Raw genomic sequence first — 23,926 nt, 5'->3', positions numbered from 1 at the left:
TTTTTTTTTGTGTATTTTTCGATTCAATCTATAGGCTACAATTATATGCCGAAAATCACAACACAACCCACGGTGAAGGGATTATGGACAAGTAATTAGAAGGGCTGTACTGAATATTGGTAATATTCGAAAAATATGTCAGTGTATGGAAGAGGTGCTGTTCACCTCTAATCGGGCAAGAGGGTGCAACTATCACGAAATATTACCCTGGCTCGGAATAAAAATCCGCAGACTATATCCGACTATACTGCTCCGCTCACTGATTTTAAATATTTCAGCTTCATAACCAATTTTTTAAACAATTAGTTTTAACAGATCTGACCCCCATTCTATTCGTAAAAAAAATAATTTCAACTTTCAAAATAATCTTGAACATTAAAATCTATTTAAATTTTTGCGGTCATTTGCAAATATCTCAAATGGTCATCATGAAAGTTATTTATTTTTTAATTTATTTTATTTATTTTTGAAATTCTTTTACGATTCTAAAAAAAAAATAATTTCTCCATCTAACCCAAATAGATTTGACATTTAATCTGAGGCACGAAAATCTCCTTTAAATTGGCTAATTTGACTGCCACAATTATCAACATCGGCCGTTAGCATGGCGATACCATGATCTGGTCAATGATTTACGGTTATATGTTTCGATTTGTTGGGGAGAGGGTTCGGAACATAAATTAATTTTCAGTTTCGCTTTCAGTTTCTCAATTTGCTGTTGTTGTTGTTGGTGGGTTTTTTTTTTCTTTTTTTCTTTTGAATGATGCTGGTAATAGTTGCTGATTGTAGATGATTAGAAGAAATCCAGCCATTCATTGATGATCTTGGCCTGCAAAATACCTCACAAGATTTACTGGTTCTAGTGGTGTCGGCTCAGATCGCAGATGGTGTTTGTTGTTAGACGCCATTTCACTAATTATACGACTCTTGTCGTTTTCTAGACAAATGGAGAATTAAAACGCAGCACATCAAGAAAAATCTGAAATATCGCAAAAAAAATCTCCACACATTTCTCCGACATTTATAGATGTTAGACACTGAACTTGATTTCAATCACCAAAGAGGAAAACCCCCCGACCCGAGATTCAGATTCAATCTCATTAATAAATACTTAAAAGCCGATCATTATTTTTCACAACGAACGGTGAGAAAACGTTGCAACCGAAGAACAGCAGAACTGGAGAAATGATCAGGGGGCACGAAAATCTCACATGTCAAGAAAACTGCCTGGCACCAGCTGTCCACCTGAATGGTTGCTTGGTGTTCGAAAAATTATAGTTCTTTAGCAATTCCAGTTTAATTTCTATTATTTCTTGCTGTTGTTGTTATTTTTTGTCTTCCTGTCCACACAAGAATCATTGGAGAAATGTGACTAGACAGACGGACTATAATCCGAGGATCGTTTTGTTGCAATCTAGATTCAGCCGCAGATCGATGTGCCACACCACATGAATTATTGTCCATGATATGTAAACGGTGCAAAAAAAACTATTTTGTGATCATTGCAAGAAGTGGTACAGGGTGTGGCAAAATAATTGAAACTATTCGTAGAAATTGCTAAATTGTGTGACGCTTTTTTCAGAATATTGTCATCTAAACAAAAAAGATTTTAAAACAATAAAAAAGTTGATCACATTTGGCGGACCGAACATGTACCTCCACCGAACCCCCAAAATTTCTCAGAATGGTCGGGAAGTTAATGTGGAGACGATTTTACTGTAAATTCTCTGCAAGTAATTTTTGTACTGCTCTGAGGAAATGTAATACAAAATAATTAGGAGTCAGGTTGGGTTCGAAACTTTAAAGTACAGAAAATAAAGCGGAACTATTGTACGGATGCAATTTAAAACCAGTAAGGAAACCAGACTGGGCCGACTATATGATACCCTTCACCACTATGGGTATATTCTACATATGTATACTAACAGACTTCGCGTTTTTGTTTGTCTATATCTGAACCGATTTCAGGGAAACTTGCCAGAGACTAATTTATATTACTTCAGTACGTTGTGACAATCGGCCTAGCTATGGATCTTTTCACGAAACTTAGCAACATCATTCTAGACATAATTCAGTACTCTATACCAAAATTTGTTCAAATCGAAAGATATATGGACTTTGGTGTACCAATTACATAAAATCGGACGAAAATATATATGGGAGCTATATCTAAATCTGAACCACTTTGCGCGAATCTTAGTATACGTCATTCTAGGCTTAATTCAGTACGCTGTGACAAATTTCGTGGAAATCGAAAGATTTTTATGGACTTTGGTGCACCATTTACCTTATATCGGACGAAAATATATGTGGGAGCTGTATCTAAATCTGTACCAATTTCCACAAAACTTCGCACACATCATTCTAGACTTAATTCAGTACGCTATGCCAAAATTCGTGTAAATCAGAAGATTTCCAGGGACTTTAGTGGACTATTTACCTAAAATCGGGCAAAACTATATATGGGAGTTATATCTAAATCTGAACCGATTTTCACGAAACTTAACACACATCCTTCTAGACCTAATTCATAACGTTGTGCCAAATTTCGTGCAAATATATAGGGACTTTGGTACACCATTTACCTTAAATCGGACGAAAATATATGTGGGAGCTATATCTAAATCTGAAGCGATTTTTCCCAATTTCAATAGGGTTCGTCCTTAGGCCAAACAAACGAGCTGTGCCAAATTTCATCCAATTCGGATCATAAATGCGTGTGGAAATCGCAACTAATACCTTTAAAAGAACAAAAATGGGGTCTATATTTTTAAAAATATTTTTTTAGGAGCTGTCTAAAGTTTCAAGGTCTTTTTGAACTTTAGGCAAGATTTGTTAAAAATAACTTTTAAGGCCTGTTCGAACCCTAACCCAGGACTTTTAAATAATATTTTCTATTTTCTTCAAAGCGTGGTTTTTTTAAAGCATACATTTTTGAAGAATAGATTTTCAGGATCTGTCAGAGATCTAGAAGTTTTTTTTTAAAGAATATTTTCTAAGGTCTGTTCGAGCCCTAACCGAGGACTTTTAAAAAATATTTTCTATTTTCTTCAAAGCGTGGATTTTTCAAATCGTGAATTTTTTAAGAATAGATTTTCAGGATCTGTCAGAGCTCTATGAGTGGATTTCTTAAAGAATATTTTCTAGGGTCTGTTCGGGCACTTAGCGGGGATTTTTTGATTTGATTTGAGCTCTAAACTAGGATTTTTTAAAGAATAGTTTATCGAGGTATGTCAGAGCTCTAAGTGAGAATTTTTAAAAGAATGCATTTTCTAAGGCCTATTCGAGATCTAAGCGTGGATTTTTAAAGCATATTTTATAAGGTCTTTTCGAGCTCTAAACGTGGATTTTAAACGAATATTTTGTAAGGTCTGTTTGAGCTCTAAGCGTGATTTTTTTTTTTTTTTTAATTAGATTTTCAGGGTCTGTCAATGATCTAAGAGTGGATTTAAAAAAAATATTGTCCAAGATCTGTTCCTACTCTAGGCGAAATTTTTCAAAGAATATTTTCGATGGTATGTCAGAGCTCGAAGCATGAATTTCTTAAATAATAGTTTTTCAAGGTCTGTCAAGGTCTAAGGTTTGTTCGGGCTCTAAGCCTGCATTTAAAACAAATATGTTTCAAGGTCTGTCAGAGCTTTTACCGTGGATTTTTGAAAAATATTTTCTTAAGTCCGTTCGAGATTTAAGAGGGGATTTTAAAGTATATTTTCTAACATCTGTTCTGTCGAGCTCTAAGCTTGAATTTTGAAAAAAAATATAAGGTCTGTTCCAGCTCTAGGCGAAATTTTTAAAAGAATATTATTGGTGGTCAGTCAGAGCTTTTACCGTGGATTTTTAAAGAATATTTCCTTAGGTCTGTTCGAGATTTAAGCGGGAATTTTTTTTTTTCAAGTATATTTTCTAAGATCTGTTCTGTCGATCTGGAATTTTTAGAATAAAGCATATTTTATAAGGTGTGTTTGAGCTCTAAACGTGGATTTTTAAGGAATATTTTAGATCTGTTCGAGCTCTAAGCGTGAACTCTGAACTCTAAGAGTGGATTAAAAAAAATATATTTTCCAAGATCTGTTCTTTCTCCAGGCGAAAATGTTTAGGGAATATTAGAAAATATATTTCAATTATATTTTCTAAGATCTGTTCTGTCGATCTCTCGGGCTCTAGCTTAAATTTTTAGAATATATTTCAAGGTCTATCAGAGTTCTTAGTGTGGATTTTTTTAAAGAATATTTTCTAAGGTGTGTTTTGCGCTCTAAGCGTGGATTTTAAAAAATATTTTTAAAAATACATCAGAGCTCTAAGAGTAGATTTTTAAAGAATAAATTTTCAAGGTTTGTCAGAGTTCTAGGCAAGGATTTTTTAAAAAATATTTTTCTATGATCTGTTCGAGCTCTAAAATTGGATTTTTAAAGAATATTTTTTTTTGTCAGAACTCTTTGCCAGACAACAAGACCCTGTCTAGCATTTTCTCTATAAGAGGACCCTCTCTTCTATAAGACGATCCTCTGAACTTCTTATATCAGAGAACCTCTTGACTTATACCATAAGGAGACTTTCGAAGCTTATGTAAGAGGTCTATAAAAAGATTCGAAGTTTTACTTATCACATACCAACTGTTCCGCTTGAGCAACATAGGATGATCCACTCTGAGTTGTACGCCTCAATTTATTTGCCTGAGGTCTTTACAGAAATTCGAAAATAAAACGAAAAATAAGAAACGAATCCTTATGCACCATGACAATGCAAGCTCTCATACACTGACCCAAACCAGGGCCTTTTGAACCGATCAAATTGTGTCATGCCCAGTCCTGACTTGAAAAACAAGCTCGGTCGAAGATGTTCGTGAAGTTTTGGATCGATCTCCCAATCGAAGTGAAAAATATTAATTCCACCATGGTAGCTCTCCTAGAAAAAAGCCGTTATTTCTGGCACACTCTGTAACTCCATTGATCTTCGATTACAACCAGAGAGAGAAAAAAAGAAAATAACAGCAAATAAACTATAAATTATATCAAATATGACCCCCCGCAACTCCGACCACCACCTCACTTTATATCCGAGAGTGTTTTGAATTGGCTATTTTATGACCAACATGCACAAACACATTTAAACATGCTGTTACCAGTTTTAAATATTTTTATGTTTTGTTTTTTTTTCTTTCCGTAGCAACGTCATGAAATCCATGTTGTTGTTTTTATTTTTCTTCTTCTTGTTTTTATTTTCTTTGAATGGTCTTTTGTTGGTTGGTCTTCAACAGACACAGAAATGGTCCGAGTAGCAAAAGAATCTAAACAACTACCCGCAAAGACCCCAAAAACAACAACAACAACGACAGCTTCAACAACACTCTTTTGTAATGCCACAAAACGACATCGACAACAGCAACAACACCACCAATAATAATAACAATGGTAACAACAAAAACAACATGAAACCATTTGGAAAACAAGAAATGCAACAACAACAAAGCCCCAAATCTATTTGTCGATGGTTTAGCCAGCAACAAAATGCCTGAAGACTAAGAAATGAAACAAAGCAAAGAAGCCAACAACAACTACGACAAAAACAACAGTTACAACTAACAAACAAAACAAGAAAAGAAAAGTTTAAACCGTCTTTTGTTGTCATGGCCATGGTCGGTCGAAACGTGGCCAACATCAACAGCATTGACTGAGGCAATGTTAGGAGATATGGGGACATGCGTACAATGGGTTGTTGTGATATGGTTTGAAATAAAATGAATTTAAACATGTAAAGGCCCCCCATTAAAATCGGCCGAACTTTTTATACCATCCACCTGTATCGAATAAATATCAAGGCCTAGATTTTTATACCCTACACAACTATGTTGTCAGGGTATTATAGCTTTGTGCAGTCCCAAAGAGTTTGTAACACCGCGAAATATTGGTCTTAGGCCCACCTTTAAATATACTGATCGTCATATCTCGACTAGCTTAGTCGATCTAGACATGTGTGTCCGTCTGTCCATTATAATTTATAAACACGATACAGGCCACAGTTATGGACCAATCTTCACGAAATTTTGCATGTAGGATGGGTTCTGGCCTGAAGACCCCTATTGTTTTTTGGTAAAGATCGGTTAATATTTAGGGGATGAAATGGACCAAATATATAATTTTTGTCCGTTTTTCTGGTCGCTCAAGAGGCCGCAATTATGGAGAAGGGGATAGGGCCACAGAATAAGCATGCCTTTTTAGACCCTGCACCACACTGTGGCACAGGGTATTATGTCTTTGTGCATATGTTTGTAACAGGCAAAAGGAATCGAGATACACCCAGGGTTCCTTTTGAGAATATGCGTCTGTCCGTCCGTCCGTCCATGTATTTTTTTGAACAAAGTACAGGTCGCATTTATGAACCGATTTGGATGAAATTTGGCATAGGTCACTTATTTGGCCCAAGGACGAACCCTATTGAAATTGGGAAAAATCGGTTCCCATTTAGATATAGCTCCCATATATATTTTCGTCCGATTAAATGTAAATGGTGCACCAAAGCCCCTATATCTCTCTCTATTTGCACGAAATTTGGCACAACGTACTGAATTGAGCCTAGAGTGATGTCTGCTAAGTTTCCTGAAAATCGGTTCAGATTTAGATGTAGCTCACATATATATCTTCGTCCGATTTAATGTAAATGGTGCACCAAAGTCCCTATATATCTTTCGATTTGCACAAAATTTGGCACAGCGTTCTGAATTAGGTCTAGAATGATGTGTGTTAAGTTTCCTGATAATCGGTTCAGATTTAGATATATTTTCTCCCATATATATTATCTCTCGATTTGCACGAAATTTGGCACAACGTAATGAATGGTGTAGAAAGTGTGTTATTATATTTCGGTTTGCATATATATTTTTGGCACAGCGTAATGTCTAAAATGATGTGTGTTAAGTTTCCTGAAATCGGTTCAGATTTAGATATAGCTTCTATATCTGAACAAATGAAAAATTTAGTATCGGTTGCAGAATGACATGTTTATGGATGAAATTTCATTTTACTGGTCCTTTAAAAATGCGATGTCTGTTAGGGTTCATCTGTTGAATATACCCAAAGTTGTGGAGGGTATCATACAGTCGGCCCCGTCTGACTTTTCTTACTGGTTTGATAAGGATCGGTCAATATTTAGGGAGTCAAATGGATCCCGACTTTTGTGTGAAAAATTACAAAATTTATATTCTCCCATGAAGGACAAGGGCCCGAGAAGTTGATAGCATATCCAAAAGGAGTTGCTGGCCTTTAAATTGATACCGATTATATTATTGTTCGTATGTACTCGGATGTGGGAGTTACAAGATATTATTTAGCAACTCATTACCACACTAGAGGGCGGAAATATAGCGCTGATCGCTTTGAAATTTTCCATGAGGAACCAGATATGGTCAAGGACAACGCCTATAATTTTCGGTGATGATCAGATAACAATATTGGGATGAAGTGGACCGAAAACTTAATTTTTGTGTTTTTTAGCGTCGATATATATGCCACAATAATAAGCCCAACATCACAACACAACCCACGGTGAGGGGAATCTGGACAAGTATATATATTCGGAAAATATGTCAATGTGAGGAAGAAGTGCTGTTGGCCTCTTTAGTGGGGCAATAGGGTGCAAATATCAGAAATATTCCCCAGGCTCGGAATAAACATCAGCAAAAAGTTAGAGTTCCATGATAGCTGTGTAGGGTATCGTATGGAAATTTTCCATGAGGTTCCAGTTATGGTCCAGGACAACGCCTATAATTTTCCGTAATGATCAAGTAATAATTTTGGGATGAAGTGGACCGAAAACTTAATTTTTGTGTTTTTGGAGTCGATATATATGCCACAATAATAAGCCGAACATAACAACATAACCCACGGTGAGGGGAATCTGGACACGTATATATATTCGGAAAATATGTCAGTTTGAGGAAGAAGTGCTGTTGACCTCTTTAGTGGGGCAATAGGGTGCAAATATCAGAAATATTTCCCAGGCTCGAAATAAACATCAGCAAAAAGTTAGAGTTCCGTGATAGTTGTGTGGGGTATCGTATGATCGGCCCCGTCCGACTATACTGGTCCGCTCACTGGTTTAAAATTTATTTTTCAAATAATTATCAAGGCGTGCATTTTTTAAAATTTATTTTTCGAATAAATATTAGAAATATGTTTTTTTAAAGTAAAACTCTCTGGCCATTTATATCAGGACCTTGTGTCCTTCTATAAGCAGACACTTTGGCCATGTACATAAGGCTCTCTTCTATAAGAAAACCATCTGACTTTTTACAAAAAGATCTTCTGACCTCCTATAAGGACACTGTAACCTTCTATAAGGACCTTGTAACCTTCTATAAGAAGATTATCTGACCTTCTACAAAAAATACACTGTGGTCAAGACCCTCTTATCAGATTATCCCTATTCCTTTTATAAGACGACTTCTAGTATTATCTTCTAACCAAAAACAGTGGTGCTTCAGTTTCAACTTTCTCTTAACTATTAGGAAATTTATTTGGCCATGACACCAATATTATTTATTCAAACATTAAAGTTTACTTCGATTGCCAATAAAAACATATTTCCATTATGTAATTATTTAATATGCCTCTAAGTATTCAATTTCAAATTGAGATATCCTGAATCGCCCAAGACAGGGAACTAACTAATGGAAACAATGACGCAATTCGTATCTTAAGTCACTTAACGAAATAAACATGAGTCAAATCCCCCCATTCATAAGAAAAATGGCGCCCAACATACTAACACTAATTGGAAATCAAATTTTAATTCAAAATTCAATTACTTCCTGGGCAAACAAACAGAGACTCACAAATAATATTCTTGGAGTAGATTTAATTAGGCATTCCGATGACAATTTTTTGTGTGTATAGTCGTGGTCATTAAAATAAAAACAGAAACTAAGAAAACAAAACCAAAAAATCATTACTATGCCAGAATATACATAAAAAGGAAAATTATGGAATTTTTTTTTTTGAGTTGGGAAAATTTCAAACAAATAACTGCTTACTTACCAGGTTCTGTAGAGGAAAATCTGAAAAGAAAGAAAATTGAATTGAAATTATTTTAAGGTAAACTTTTTTATTTATTTTTTTTTAGAAATGTTTTTTTTTTTTAATTATTTTTCAAATAAATATCAAGGTGTCAATTTAATTTTTTTTTTTTTTTGTTGAATATTAATGCGGTAATTTTTAATTTTTTTCGTAGTGTGTGGATTTTTTAAAAATTATTTTTTTTTTTTCGAAGTTACTTTTCGAATACAAATTTGATCAGCACCAACCCATTGTGCCTGAACGTTGTACGTACGTTTTGGCACAGGTAAAAGTTTAAAGAAGTGGCAAGCTTATAGCGGCGGCCTGGATAGCTGGCTGGTTGGCTAGCTTACCAGCAGCGCAACTCAAGAGGCTAAGAGCTCAGCTAAAAGCCGTAACATCAACGGTACATTAAATGTAAGTCAGACGTTCGACTAAGAAGACGTTCAAACGAAAACGAAGCGGATTTCGAATTCAAGAAAAAAAAAAATAAAACAAAAACCGAAACTAATTTAATACAGAAAAAACTAAGCCAAGCAAATGAAATTGAATTAAGAAAGAAAAATCGGAAAACAATTAGAACGAAAGTGTTTTTTATTAGAAGAAAGAAATTTTGAACGAAAGAAAAAGTGCAAAAATATTGGAAAAACAATGTGGAAATTTAAAATAATTTATTTATTAATGATATTAAGCATTTTCCAATTAACGAATGCCAATGGCAGTGATTTGAATAAAAGTGATGATGACGATGAAAACCCTAAACATGAAATTCAAAATCTAACAGAACACGCAAGGACGGGCAGAGTTTTGAAATATGCCCGTCCCATGTTTACCCTGAGGAGAAGACAACCAATACAAAAAATACGCTCTAGGGCAGATCATTTCCCATTGCGACCTCAACTGAGAAGGGTCCACAATGGGGTTTTGCCCGCTAGCCAACAACCACAACAACAACTGAGATATGGCTATGATTCGCTGAAATCTTCGAAATATATTAATTCTAAGGGAGCCTTGCCCTATGGAGCAAACATAAAAGGTAGCTCCTCTCCGTCACTGAAACAACAGCTATTGGGTATACATCCAAATGGTTTGCAGGTTCCGGCTCTATCACATCAATATGTGCAAAATTTCAAGGCCTCTCCAGCATATAATGGCCAGGTGGCAATACATCCACCGCCAGTTCCGGTAGCTCAGCAGGCAACAGGAAATAAGCCGCAGAAGCAACAATCGCCACCATCACCCCAACAGCAGCAGCAGTTGCAGAAACAACAGCAACAAAATCTAGACAATTCATATCCCAAATACGTTAAGCCACCACAACAGCAGCAGCAACAACAACAAAAATTGTCACCAAAACACCAACAACAACAACAACAGCTGCAGTCTATAAAATCCAGCCAATCAGATCCCGCAATGCCATATCCTGATTTCAAACAGTATCCCATACCCGACCAACAACAAATGCAAAAATACAACGAACAGCATGACAAATATTTACAACAACAAAAATATCTAACACCCAGAGACCCGGTGGCCTACTATCAGCAGCAATACCAGCAGCTACAGCAACAGCCTCAGTCCCAACATTTCTATCAGCAGCATCAACAGGCTGCACAGCCATCATATTCCGGTCAACAACCTGCCTATTCTGCCCCGCATCTCAAACCAGTTCAACAGGCAACAACTTTGCTACAGCCGCAACCACAACAACAACCATCCATACCCATACATGAAGTTTCCGAGGTGGCACAGCCAGGCTTTAGCTCCGCAGCCAACAACAACAAACAACAGCAGCTGCAGCCACAGGCACCAACAGTTGCCTCCTATGGCCCCAGCAGTCATGCTGCACCAGGAAAAATGTATTCCGTCTATGAGGAGAGTGATATGACCGAGCTGCACAATAATGACTATCAGACAGCCCAATTGGATAGCTTGGAAAAAGAGGCCCAGGAATATTTGAGATTCATGAACACGAATGAATATTTTTTGCCCAAACGGGATCCGAACTACAAGCAAATCGATGAGGAAAATGATCGCAGGCAACAATTGAATTTACAGCAGCAGCAACAACATCAAAGTGCCCTCAACAACTATGGCAGCTCTCAAGCATCCTCAGTATCCTCCTCCGCTACACAATACCAATCCTCCCCACCAGCCTCACAATATTACCCACAGCAACAGCAACAAATCTATTATGGCCATCATCCCGACTCTTCGGTGGCAGCATCTGGATCTGCACCTTCCTCTTCACTATTCAAGGAACCCATACAAGTTTCCAAATTATTCTATCAAGATGAAAGCAACTCCAATGGTGCTGGTCCCTCAACTGTGGTTCGGACCAGCTATCAAACTGCCTACAATTCGAAACATTTTGGTTCCCAAGACAATAGTAACAACAACAACAACAAAGTTCCAAAATATTTACAACAACAATCTACTCTGACTTCCCCACCGCCACCCGTCAGTGTCAACAATGTTTACAGTCAAGTTCGACAATCCTCGGCATCATCATCATCGTCGTCACAGAGTAATCGCACTCCCGAACCCTTACGTTTTGAATTTACGGAACGTGATGCCATGGTGGGTGGTATTGCCTATACGCATGCTCCAAAGTCGCAATATAAATATAAGGCAGTCGAAGCCCCAGTTACACCCAGGATAACGATCCAGAGTAACTTCCAAACATCGGCAACAGCAACAACGGTACTGCCAACCTCAGCATATGTGGGTAGCAGTATTAAGCCCATAACTGAGGTGGAGGATGACCCAGAGGATGGTGATGATATGCAAGAGGCGGGATCGGTAAGTCTGGGGGAAATTGTATTAAAAACATATAATTAAAAAGTCCACAGCTCTATTAAAATATAATTTTACAAATATTTCAAATTTTGAAAAATCCACTCAATATTTATTCGAAAAACAATTTTTGAAAAATCCACATCTCGATATTTATTCGAAAAATAATTGTTGAAAAAAATGGAAAAAAAAACATATATATATCTGAACCGATTTCAAGGAAACTTTCCAGAGATTAATTTATATTAACTTCAGTTCGTTATGTCAATCGGCCAAGCTATGGATCTTAAGTGCACCATTTACATAAAATCGGACGAAACTATATAAGGGAGCTATATATAAATCTGAACCGATTTTCACGAAACTCAGTGCACATCATTCTAGACTTAATTGAGTACGCTATGCCAAATTTCGTGCAAATCGAAAGATATATAGGGACTTTGGTGCACCATTTACATAAAATCGGACGAAACTATATACGGGAGCTATATCTAAATCTGAACCGATTTTCAGGAAATGCAATACCCTATGCCAAATTTTGTGCAAATCGAAAAATATATAGGGACTTTGGAGCCCCATTTACCTTAAATCGGACGATAATATATATGGGAGCTATATCTAAATCTGAACCGATTTTCACGAAACTTAGGGCACATCATTCTAGACTTAATTGAATACGATATGCTAAATTTCGTGCAAATCGAAAGATATAAAGGGACTTTGGTGGACCATTTACATAAAATCGGACGAAACTATATATGGGAGCTATATCTAAATCTGAACCGAGTTTAATGAAACTCATCACACATCATTCTAGGCCTAATTCATTACGATGTGCCAAATTTCGTGCAAATCGAATCATATAAAGGGACTTTGGTGCACCATTTACATTAAATCGGACGGAAATATATATGGGAGCTATATCTAAATCTGAACCGATTTTTCCCAATTTCAATAGGGTTCGTCCTTGGGCCAAATAAGTAACTTATGCCAAATTTCATCCAAATCGGATCATAAATGCGACCTGTACTTTGTTCACAAAATACATGGACGGACGGACGGACGGACAGACGGACATGCGTAAATCGACTCAGAAAGTGATTCTATGCATATTCTCAAAAGGAACCATGTGTCTATCTCGTTTCCTTTTGCCTGTTACAAAAATATGCACAAAGACATAATACCCTGTACCACAGTGTGGTGAAGGTCAAGAGCGTGCAAATATTGTTGTGACGGCCACGAGGGTGCAAATATTGTGAAATATTGGCGAAGCTCAGAATAAAGCACCACAGAAAGTTAGAGTTCCCTGGTAGTTGTGTAGGGTATCTTATGGTCGGCACCGTCCGTCTTTACTGCTCCGCTCACTGGCTTTAAAAATATTTTTTATGAGGGCGTGGATTTTTTAAAAAATATTTTTTATCTGAGTGCAGATTAAAAAAATATGAGGGCGTGAATTTTTTAATATTAAATATTTTTTTAATGAAAATCAGGGCTTGAAAATTTTACTTAAAAAAAGTTAATATCCTAAAAATTTTTTATTTTTGTTTTCAGCATATTTATGGACGTCAGCCGCTGCTGAACAAAAACAAAGACAGCAAAGTTGGCAGCAGTACCACCACAACGGAGGAACCACCCAGCGAACAAAAAGACACTGAGGAATATTGCGAACGAATTTGTGCCATTGTCGAAGATGAAAACGAAGAAATTGTGTGCGGCTCCGATGGCTATATGTACACCAGTGAGGCCCAAATGGAATGCTATGCCTCGTGTTTACGAATTGGTAAGTCACAAATTTTTATTGTTTGTTTTGACAAAACAAAACGAAACGAAACGCAAAAAACACTTCAAAATGACACTGACCTCAGGGTGGGCTGCCTGCCATGCAAATAAATGCATTGGGTGAAAAGTGTGTAAATTATGGTCAGCAAACTGGGTGTGTAAATACGTGTGTGTACATTGTTTTGAGAAAGTGTTGAATTTTTATTTTTTTTTAATTATGCATTTTGTATTTAACTGAAATTAATTTGTGAACTTTTTTGTTTTTGTTTTGCCTTTTTTGCAGATATTACGATACAGGGGAAAGGTTCATGCTCAGCGAGATAAATGTGGCAGAATGTGAGGCATTCTTCTAAATGTTGCATTAATGTTGCAACAAAAGAGATCAGAGCATCTATGTTTAACTCAATTAGTGAAATAATTTTAATTTATTTTAGTTTGTAATGTTTGATAATTTAAGTTTAGATTTATATTAAAAAAAAAACAAACAATTATTTATTCGATAAATATATAGATAAATAAAAAAATATTTAAGATATTATATTTAATTGAAATAAAAAATATTGTTTAATTTTTAGTTATGAAAACAAAATTATTATTACAGGAAAAAAATCGAAACGCCAAAAATAATATTGGCTTCGAATTGACTTTTCATAGACTCAGATTTTTGTATAATGGTCTGAATGTCCCATACTACCATTTTATTGGAACGTGATTATTAAAGAAATTCCAAGTTTCAATTCGATTTCAGATACGAGAATTTAAATGCCAAAAACGTTCACTCGCTTATCGTTTGTCATTGAACCATTGACCTCAGTACAGTATTTAAATTTGTATACAGAGGAGGTTAACTGAGGATTTTTATACCCATCACCACACTGTGGTACAGGGTATTATGTCTTTGTGCATATGTTTGTAACAGGCAAAAATAATCGATATAGACCCATGGTTCCTTTTGAGAATATGCATAGAATAACTTTCTGAGTCGATTTATGCATGTCCGTCTGTTCATTTTAAATTGTAAACAAAGTACAGATCACATTTATGATCCGAATTGGATGAAATTTGGCATAGCTCATTTGTTTGGCCCAAGGACGAACCCTATTGAAATTGGGAAACATCGGTTCAGATTTAGATATAGCTCCCATATATATTTTCGCCCGATTTAAGGTAAATGATGTACCAAAGTCCCTGTATATCATTAGATTTGCGCGAAATTTCGCACAGCGTAATGAATAAGGTCTAGAATAATGTGTGTTAAGTTTCGTGAAAATCGGTTCATATTTAGATATAGCTCCGATATATATCTTCCTCCGATATAAGGTAAATGTTGTACCAAAGTCCCTATATATCTTTCAATTTGCACGAAATTTGGCATAGCGTACTGAATTGTGTCTATATTAATGTGTGCTAAGTTTCAAGAAAATCGGTTCAGATTTAGATATAGCTCCCATATATAGTTTTGCCCGATTTTAGTTAAATGGAGCACCAAAGTCCCTGGAAATCTTTTCATTTGCACGAAATTTGGCATAGCGTACTGAATTAAGTCTAGAATGATGTGTGCAAAGTTTCGTGAAAATCGGTTCAGATTTAGATATAGCTCCCATGTATATTTTCATCCGATTTTAGGTAATTGGTGCACCAAAGACCCTATATATCTTTCGATTTGCACGAAATTTGGCATAGCGTACTGAATTGTGTCTATATTAATGTGTGCTAAGTTTCATGAAAATCGGTTAAGATTTAGATATAGCTCCCATATAAAATTTTGCCCGATTTTAGTTCAATGGTGCACCAAAGTCCCTGGAAATCTTTTCATTTGCACGAAATTTGGCATAGCGTACTGAATTAAGTCTAGAATGATGTGTGCAAAGTTTCGTGAAAATCGGTTCAGATTTAGATATAGCTCCCATGTATATTTTCATCCGATTTTAGGTAAATAGTCCACTAAAGTCCCTGGAAATCTTTTGATTTGCACGAATTTTGGCATAGCGTACTGAGTTAAGACTAGAATGATGTGTGCAAAGTTTCGTGAAAATCGATTCAGATTTAGATATGGCTTACATATATATTTTCATCCCATTTAAGGTAATTGGTGCACCAAAGACCCTATATATCTTTCGATTTGCACGAAATTTGGCATAGCGTACTGAATTGTGTCTATATTAATGTGTGCAAAGTTTCATGAAAATCGGTTCAGATTTAGATATAGCTCCCATATATAGTTTCGCCCGATTTTAGTTAAATGGTGCACCAAAGTCCCTGGAAATCTTTTCATTTGCACGAAACTTTGCATAGCGTACTGAATTAAGTCTAGAATGATGTGTTTAAAGTTTCGTGAAAATCGGTTCAGATTTAGATATAGCTACCATGTATATTTTCATCCGATCTTAGGTAATTGGTGCACCGAAGTCTCTGAAAATCATTAGATTTGCACGAAATTTGTCATAACTTTCTGAATTGTGTCTAGAATGACGTGTGCTAAGTTTCGTGAAAATCAGTTCCGATTTAGATATAGCTCCCATGTATATTTTCTCCGACTTTATGTAATATATCTTTCGGAAAGTTTTCCTGGAATCGGTTCAAATATACATAGATATATAACAAAAACGCGACGTCTGTTAGGATACATATACCCAAAGTGGTGAAGGGTATCATATAGTCCGCCCAGTCCGACTTTACTACTTTCCTTACTGGTTTTTTATAAAAAATAAAAAAACGATTTTTTATGAAATGTCAAAGCTTGGATTTTTTAAAAATTATTTTTCAAGAATTATAATGGCGTGGATTAAAAAAAGTATTTTTAAAGAATTATCAATACGTCAATTTTTTAAAAATTATTTTTTGTACAATTAACAAGGCGTGGATTTGTTAAAATTACTTTTCCGGAAACAAAATGTATTTGCTTATATCATTAAAAACGCATTATTTATCTATTATACCGGATGATAACATGTGCAGAACTTATACTTAGGTTATTGTCCCTCAATTTCGTAAGAGCGTCATAAAAAATTCTGCGACAATGGATTATCTGGGGTTCGCTACAAAAACAAAAAATACATTTTTTGTAGGTAGCAGAGTAGCTTGAACTGTAGAGGTATTTCAAAACAGCATTCAGTTCAGAACGAAATGGTGACTAAGACGGTTATAACTGGTGGTTGGATTTTGCTGACGTTTATCATCAGCGCTGCTCTAAGTGAAGTGCCAAAGAATTCAAAATTATTTGTTGAAATTGCCAATGGAGTGCTGAAGGGCAAGGATAATAATGGTCGTTTTATAAGTTGGGAATCGGTGCCATATGCTGAAGCCCCCGTGGGAGAATTACGCTATGAATTGCCACAACCATACGGGCAAAAATGGAATGTCACGTTCGATGCCAGCCAAAAGGCTCCAGCCTGCATGCAATGGGATCAATTTGTTGAGGGTAAGAATAAAGTTCATGGCTCGGAGGATTGCCTCAAGCTTAATATCTACAAACCCCTTGTGAAGGATGAGAAAAAATTACCCGTTATGGTCTTTATACATGGTGGCTGTTTTATGTTTGGTGGTGTTAATGTCAATCAACCGGATGTCCTGATGGCTAGTGGTAAAATAATGTTGGTCACCATTGCCTATCGTGTGGGTGCCTTGGGTTTTTTGAGTATGCAAGATGAAGGTTTACCGGGTAATTTGGGTTTGAAAGATCAGCGCTTGGCTTTGCAATGGATTAAGGAAAATATTGTCCACTTTGGTGGCGACCCTAAGAAGATCCTGCTCACCGGATTTTCAGCCGGAGGAGCCTCAACACATTTCCACATTTTACAAAGGCCAGAGGAAAATGTGGCCAAGGCTGCTGTATCCTTTAGTGGTGTGGCCTTGAATCCCTGGGTAATTATACGCAATCCACGGGGAAGAGCTTTGAAACTGGCACAACATTTAAATTGTCCTCAGCGGAACAATGGAGGGGAAATCAAAAATTGCCTCAAACAAAGACGGGCCGAAGATATTGTGGGCGGTACAAAACTATTTCAAAATTTTGCCTATAATCCATTCACCGTGTTTGGACCGGTAATAGAACCCCAACACATCCCGGGGGCATTTCTGACGCATCATCCCATTGATATTGTTAAATCGGGAAATTTTACACACATACCCTGGTTGGCTTCGTATGTCTCCGAGGATGGTGGTTACAATGCAGCCGAGTTGATGTTGATAAATCCTCAAACTGGCAGGGAGTTGATGTACGAACTCAATGAAAATTGGGCTGAATTGTTGGCCACAAATCTTTTCCTCGACAATATAAGTGAACATCCCGTCGAATATGCTCGCCAATTGAAGGAGAAATATTTAGGCCATCTTCCATTTTATCCGGAAAATTATGCACGTGTTTCGGAATTGTATACGGCGGTATTGTTTAGTGACGGCATTTTAGATTCCCTAAAATTACATCGCCAGTATTCCCATGCACCAGTTTATGGTTATGTTTACAATAATCCAGCAGATTTCAATGTTGGCCAGGGTTTATCCAAACGTACAGATGTGAATTTTGGTAAGATCTCACATGGGATGTTCATTACCTAGAACAAAAAAATTAAAATTAGTTCTCTTCATTTATAGGTACTGTACACATGGATGATTTATCATTAATCTTACCCACTAGCTCTCGCAGTCCGCCAAGGTCAGATGAGAAACGTGTTAGCCAGAATTTCATAGAAATGTTGGTCAATTTTGTGGAGAGCGGGTAAGTCTTAAAATTTTTTTTTCATATTCTCATAAATTATTTAATGGCCCTCTCTCTCTCGTCATTTATTTTCAGAAATCTCTGCTATGACCATTGCGATTTTGCCGACAATAGTATTCAAAATTCACCGTATTTATTCCTTACATCCATCACCGGAGATAATTGTGAAAGTGTGGCCTTGAAAGTGTGACACTTAAAAAAACAGCTAAAAATAAAGACTGATTAGAAAAATGTAAATTTTTTTGTAACTATTTCTGAGGGTCTTATAATTTTTATACCCTTCACCACACTGTGGTACAGGGCATTATGTCTTTGTGTATATGTTTGTAATAGGGAAAAGGAAACGAGATAGACACATGGTTCCTTTTGAGAATATACATAGAATCACTTTATAAGTCGATTTATGCATGTCCGTCCGTCTGTCCATGTTAAATTGTAAACAAAGTACAGGTCGCATTTTTGATTCGAATTGGATGAAATTTAGCACAGCTCATTTATTTGGCCCAAGGACGAACCCTATTGAAATTGGAAAAATCGGTTAAGTTTTTGTCCGATTTAAGGTAAATTGTGCACCAAAGTACGATTTGCACGAAATTTGACATAGCGTACTAAATTAATTCTAGAGTGATGTGTGTTAAGTTCCGTGAAAATCGGTTCAGATTCAGATATAGCTCCCATATATATTTTCGGCCGGTTTTATGTAAATGGTGCATCAAAGTCCCTATATATCCTTCGATTTGCACGAAATTTGACATAGCGTATTAAATTAAGTGTAGAATAATATGCGCTTAGTTCCGTGAAAATCGGTTCAGATTTAGATATAGCTCCCATATATATTTTAGTCCGATTTGCACGTCTCTGAAATTTGGCATTTGGCATAGCGTACTGAATTAAGTGTACAGTTATGTGTGTAAAGTTTCATTAAAATCGGTTCAAATTTAGATATAGCTCCCATATATATTCGTCCGATTTTATGTAAATGGTGCACCAAAGTCCCTATATATCCTTCGATTTGCATGAAATTCGGCATAGCGTACTGAATTAAGTCTAGAACGATATGTGTAAAGTTTCGTAAACATCGGTTCAGATTTAGATACAGCTCCCATATATATTTTCGTCCGATTTTAGGTAAATAGTGCACCAAAGTATTTTTATATCCTTCGATTGGCATGAAATTTGGCATAGCGTACTGAATTGAGTATAGAATGATGAGTGGTAAGTTTCGGCAAAATCAGTTCAGATTTCGATATAGCTCCCATATATATTTTCGTCCGATTTCGATGCAGCCATAGCTTCTATATGTATTTCGAACGGCTACCTGATTGAGATTACATTTTTAACAGTACGACGTACCGAATAGTCTGTATCAATTTTGCTATAAATCGTTTTCCATAAATTTGTGTACGCAGACGACTCTAAATCTGCCGGAATGAAATTAAATTTAGCATAGGTTGCAGAAAGGCTTGAGTATGTTCCTTCGAGGGAACATTGACATGCAATTGTAAGGATACATGTGTATGTACAATATACCCAAAGTGGTGAAAGGTACCATATCTTTGGCCCAGTCCGACTTTATTACTTTCCATACTGGTTTAAGCATACTTTTCAACATCCAAAAGGTTTACATTTCTTAAATTGTTTTTCAACATCCTTTAATGGGGTATTTTAAGTGAAAGTGAAACACATGAATCTTCATAAATTAGACAATTATTTTTAAGTTTCACACATATACAAACACCAAAATCTAGATCTGTCAATGCCCGTAAGAATATATTTTGGATATTGAATTTCCAAAAAAAAACCAGAATAATTTATACGCATCAACGACCCCATAATCGACACAGTGACTTACAGCTTCAAAGCAAACGGTGGGAACTGTCGAATGAATGAGCTTTAATAGCTGTTATATATATGTCAATCGTTCGATAATTAATGCCCATGGAACCTGTTAGGCTTAGGCTTAGGTGTGGAAATTAATTAATAAATATAAATAAATACAAGCGTGTCTTCCGTGTATCAATTAGTCAGTGCTTAGCATTCAAGGGGAGATCATCAGAATGGAATTACGTTGTAGTGTCGTGTCGATTGTCAGTTTGACTTGTCTTCTTCTGTGTATGGGTGTCAAAAGTCAATTCCTATTTGATGATCTTCTACCACCATTGGCACCAGCGGCTGGTGGTCTACAAGCAACAAGTTTCGCAGTGGGTAAACCTCCCAGAACACCCAATACGGAAGATCGTAACAGTATCCGGCAAACCGTTGCAGATGGAGCTGGCAGTGGTAGTGTGGTTGTGCAGACCCCTTATGGCCCCGTGAGAGGCAAAGAATGGGGTATGTACTTCAGTTGGGAATCCATACCATATGCCAAACCTCCTGTGGGAGATTTACGTTTTGAAGATCCCCAACCGTATGATCAAATATGGACGTCGGAATTCAACGCTACTGTCTTTCCACAATACTGTATGCAATGGTATCGGGATCATGGTGTCAATAAACTTCGTGGTCAAGAGGATTGTTTGACCCTGAGTATATACACCCCCAAACCGAGAGGAGTTCAATATCCCGTTGTGGTATTTCTGCATGGGGGCCAATTTATGATGGGTGGTGGTCCAGAATTTGATCCAGAACCCTCAATGATGGGTGGTCGTTTTGTTATGATCAAAGTCAATTATCGTCTGGGGCCATTGGGTTTCCTGAGTACCGCTGACCCCACACTACCCGGTAATTATGGCCTAAAGGATCAACTTCTTGCTCTGCAATGGGTTAAAGAAAATATTGCTGCCTTTGATGGAGATCCAAATAAAATTGTTCTCTTGGGTCATGGGGCTGGGGCGGCTAGTGCCCACTTACATATGCTGAGACCATCATTGGCGAATATTGCCAAGGCGGCAATATCAATGAGTGGTGTGGCCTTGAATCCCTGGGCCATCATTGCCAATCCACGGGAAAATGCCAATCGCTTGGCCAACGCGGTGAATTGCCCCACCACCAAGGGTAGCCAGGCACTGAAAACTTGTCTAAAAAGTCGCAATGCCACAGATGTAGTAAATGCCGTACAAACCCTCCTGAATTTCGGCTACAATCCTATGGTACCCTTTGGCCCAGTCGTGGAACCTGCCAACGCACGAAATGCTTTCTTGACCCAACAGCCAGAGGCCATAATAAAATCTGGACGTTTCAGCCACATCCCTTGGCTGGCATCGTATACCAGTCATGATGGCAACTTCAATGCTGCCGAACTTTTAAGAATTAATCCCCAAACTGGAACGGAATATATCAATGAATTGAATCAAAATTGGTTAGATTTGGCACCCCAAAATCTCTTTCTACGGCACATCAGTAGTGATCCCCGTAGCTATGCTAAAGGACTAAAGGATGCCTATTTGGGGGATGATGAATTTTCGACAAAAACCTATAATGAAGTGGAGGCAATGTACACAGATGTATTGATGAAAATTGGTGTCCATAAGGCGATGCAGCTGCATAGTCGCTACTCCAAGGCTCCCGTTTATGGTTATATTTATGATATACCATCGAATTATGCCATCGGTTATGATTTAGCCTTGAGAACGGATATACCTTTTGGTGAGTTGAGAGATATTTGAAAATTTGTATTAGGAAAAATTAAACAAGATGCAAAAAATCGACCTTGCGGCTTTTTCAAATCCAATCCAAACAAGGATTTTTAAAAATATTATTTCCACAAAAAATATTTTTTTGACATTCCATACAAATTAAATTTTTTTTCGTTATCCCAAACATTTAAAATTAAAAAAAAAATATTTTTCAAAAACCAAAAATGGCATGGACTTTTTAAAAATATTTTTCAACATCCTATAATTTTAAATAATTTGTTTCATCAACTAAATTTCAGGCGCCAGTCATTTGGATGACATAACACTGCTGCTGAGACCCGTTTTCCGCAGCACCGCCAGACCAGATGAGGTTGTGGTATCCCAGAGACTGGTGAACTTGTTGGGTGATTTTGCTGATTTTGGGTAAGCTAGCAGACCACAATTAAATTTTATTACTTTTTTAATTTAATTTTATTTTGTTATTCCCCTCAGTGGCCTCTCCTACGGAACATGTAATTTTGAGAGAAACACTGCAGCCAATGCGAATAGCTTGAGATTGTTACGGATTAGAAAGGATTCGTGTGAAACTGTTATACAGGATGTCTAATGCAGGATTAATAAAATACAAAAAAAAACTTAACGATCTATTTTGTATTTCTCCTAGACTGAGAGGCTGCTAGACTTTCGAATTTGTAAAAAAAAGAATTCTGATAATAAATTATGTACGAACAAGAAAAAAACATGAAACCCGTCTGGCATTTGAATAAATTATTAAAGATATTGTTGTTATACTTAAATAAATGAAACTAATCATAAAAAACAATGTTGTAAACAAATTTGAAGATTATTTTAAATGATCTTTTAACATTTGATTTGATCAAAGTAATGGGTTCGAAGCGATTCATATTGAAACTTTAATTTTCATGTTTTCGTAATATCCGGTTATTTGATTGTGCTTTAAAATTTGTCACTGTGTAACGAACTAAATATGAATAGTGTTGACAATTTGTCACGTTCTGAATAATATGTATCTCTAAAAACTCGTTCTTAATACAACAGGTGTAAAGTTGTCTCACGACTAATTAATAAACATCGTTAATATGGCATAATTTTATTTAATCTCTTAGCATAACTTAACTTATGTCGATCTTGCCATTGAATATTTAAAGGTCATGAGCTCGGAGTATCGACAAAAACTGGAAAGTGTAATAAGAAAAGAAAAAACAAGAGCGTTTCTGGCTTAGCACATATCGACAAAACTGTGAGATACATAAAGGCATCTCACATTAATAAATTCCGATCAAAAAAGGAATTAATTCCGTCTTTAGTTTATACAGAATGAAAATAATACAACCACTTTAAATATTTTAAGTACAATTGAAAAAAATATTCTTTAAAAAAACCACGCCTTGTATTAGTCCCTGAAAAAATATTCTTTAAAAAATCCACGCCTTGTAATCGTCCATGAAAAAAATATTCTTTAAAAAAACCACGCCTTGTACTGGTCCTTGAAAAAATATTCTTTAAAAAATCCACGCCTTGTATAAGCCTTGAAAAAATATTCTTTAAAAAAACCACGCCTTGTATAAGCCTTGAAAAAATATTCTTTAAAAAATCCACGCCTTGTATAAGCCTTGAAAAAATATTCTTTAAAAAAACCACGCCTTGTATAAGCCTTGAAAAAATATTCTTTAAAAAATCCACGCCTTGTATAAGCCTTGAAAAAATATTCTTTAAAAAAACCACGCCTTGTATAAGCCTTGAAAAAATATTCTTTAAGAAAACCACGCCTTGTATAAGCCTTGAAAAAATATTCTTTAAGAAAACCACGCCTTGTATAAGCCTTGAAAAAATATTCTTTAAGAAAACCACGCCTTGTATAAGCCTTGAAAAAATATTCTTTAAAAAATCCACGCCTTGTATAAGCCTTGAAAAAATATTCTTTAAAAAATCCACGCCTTGTATAAGCCTTGAAAAAATATTCTTTAAAAAATCCACGCCTTGTATAA

The 23,926-nt window shown here is 36.2% G+C and overlaps 3 protein-coding genes across 3 annotated transcripts; all 3 read left to right on the top strand.

The window, feature by feature from the left end:
• Positions 1–9,731: 9,731 nt before the first annotated feature.
• On the top strand, positions 9,732–13,959 carry LOC133321827 (myb-like protein K). The gene is made up of 5 exons (XM_061530897.1): positions 9,732–10,355; positions 10,428–11,439; positions 11,539–11,852; positions 13,398–13,626; positions 13,909–13,959. Exons 1-5 carry the CDS (start codon positions 9,732–9,734, stop codon positions 13,947–13,949), a joined length of 2,220 nt encoding a protein of 739 aa, XP_061386881.1. The 3' UTR covers positions 13,950–13,959.
• A 2,792-nt stretch (positions 13,960–16,751) lies between these two features.
• Positions 16,752–18,532, top strand: LOC133321826 (esterase-5B-like). The gene is made up of 3 exons (XM_061530896.1): positions 16,752–18,150; positions 18,219–18,342; positions 18,418–18,532. Exons 1-3 carry the CDS (start codon positions 16,752–16,754, stop codon positions 18,530–18,532), a joined length of 1,638 nt encoding a protein of 545 aa, XP_061386880.1.
• A 2,143-nt stretch (positions 18,533–20,675) lies between these two features.
• Positions 20,676–22,524, top strand: LOC133321823 (esterase P-like). Its single transcript, XM_061530895.1, has 3 exons — positions 20,676–21,927; positions 22,217–22,340; positions 22,410–22,524. Exons 1-3 carry the CDS (start codon positions 20,676–20,678, stop codon positions 22,522–22,524), a joined length of 1,491 nt encoding a protein of 496 aa, XP_061386879.1.
• The last annotated feature ends 1,402 nt before the right edge of the window (positions 22,525–23,926 follow it).

Source organism: Musca vetustissima, unplaced genomic scaffold, assembly GCF_032173495.1.
Source record: "Musca vetustissima isolate MV318-11 ecotype Yass unplaced genomic scaffold, APGP_CSIRO_Mvet_v1 utg10506, whole genome shotgun sequence".
NCBI classification, from domain to species: Eukaryota; Metazoa; Arthropoda; class Insecta; order Diptera; family Muscidae; genus Musca; species Musca vetustissima.
The sequence above is the reverse complement of the archived record's forward strand: the minus strand, read 5'-3'. Positions and strand labels throughout refer to the sequence as shown.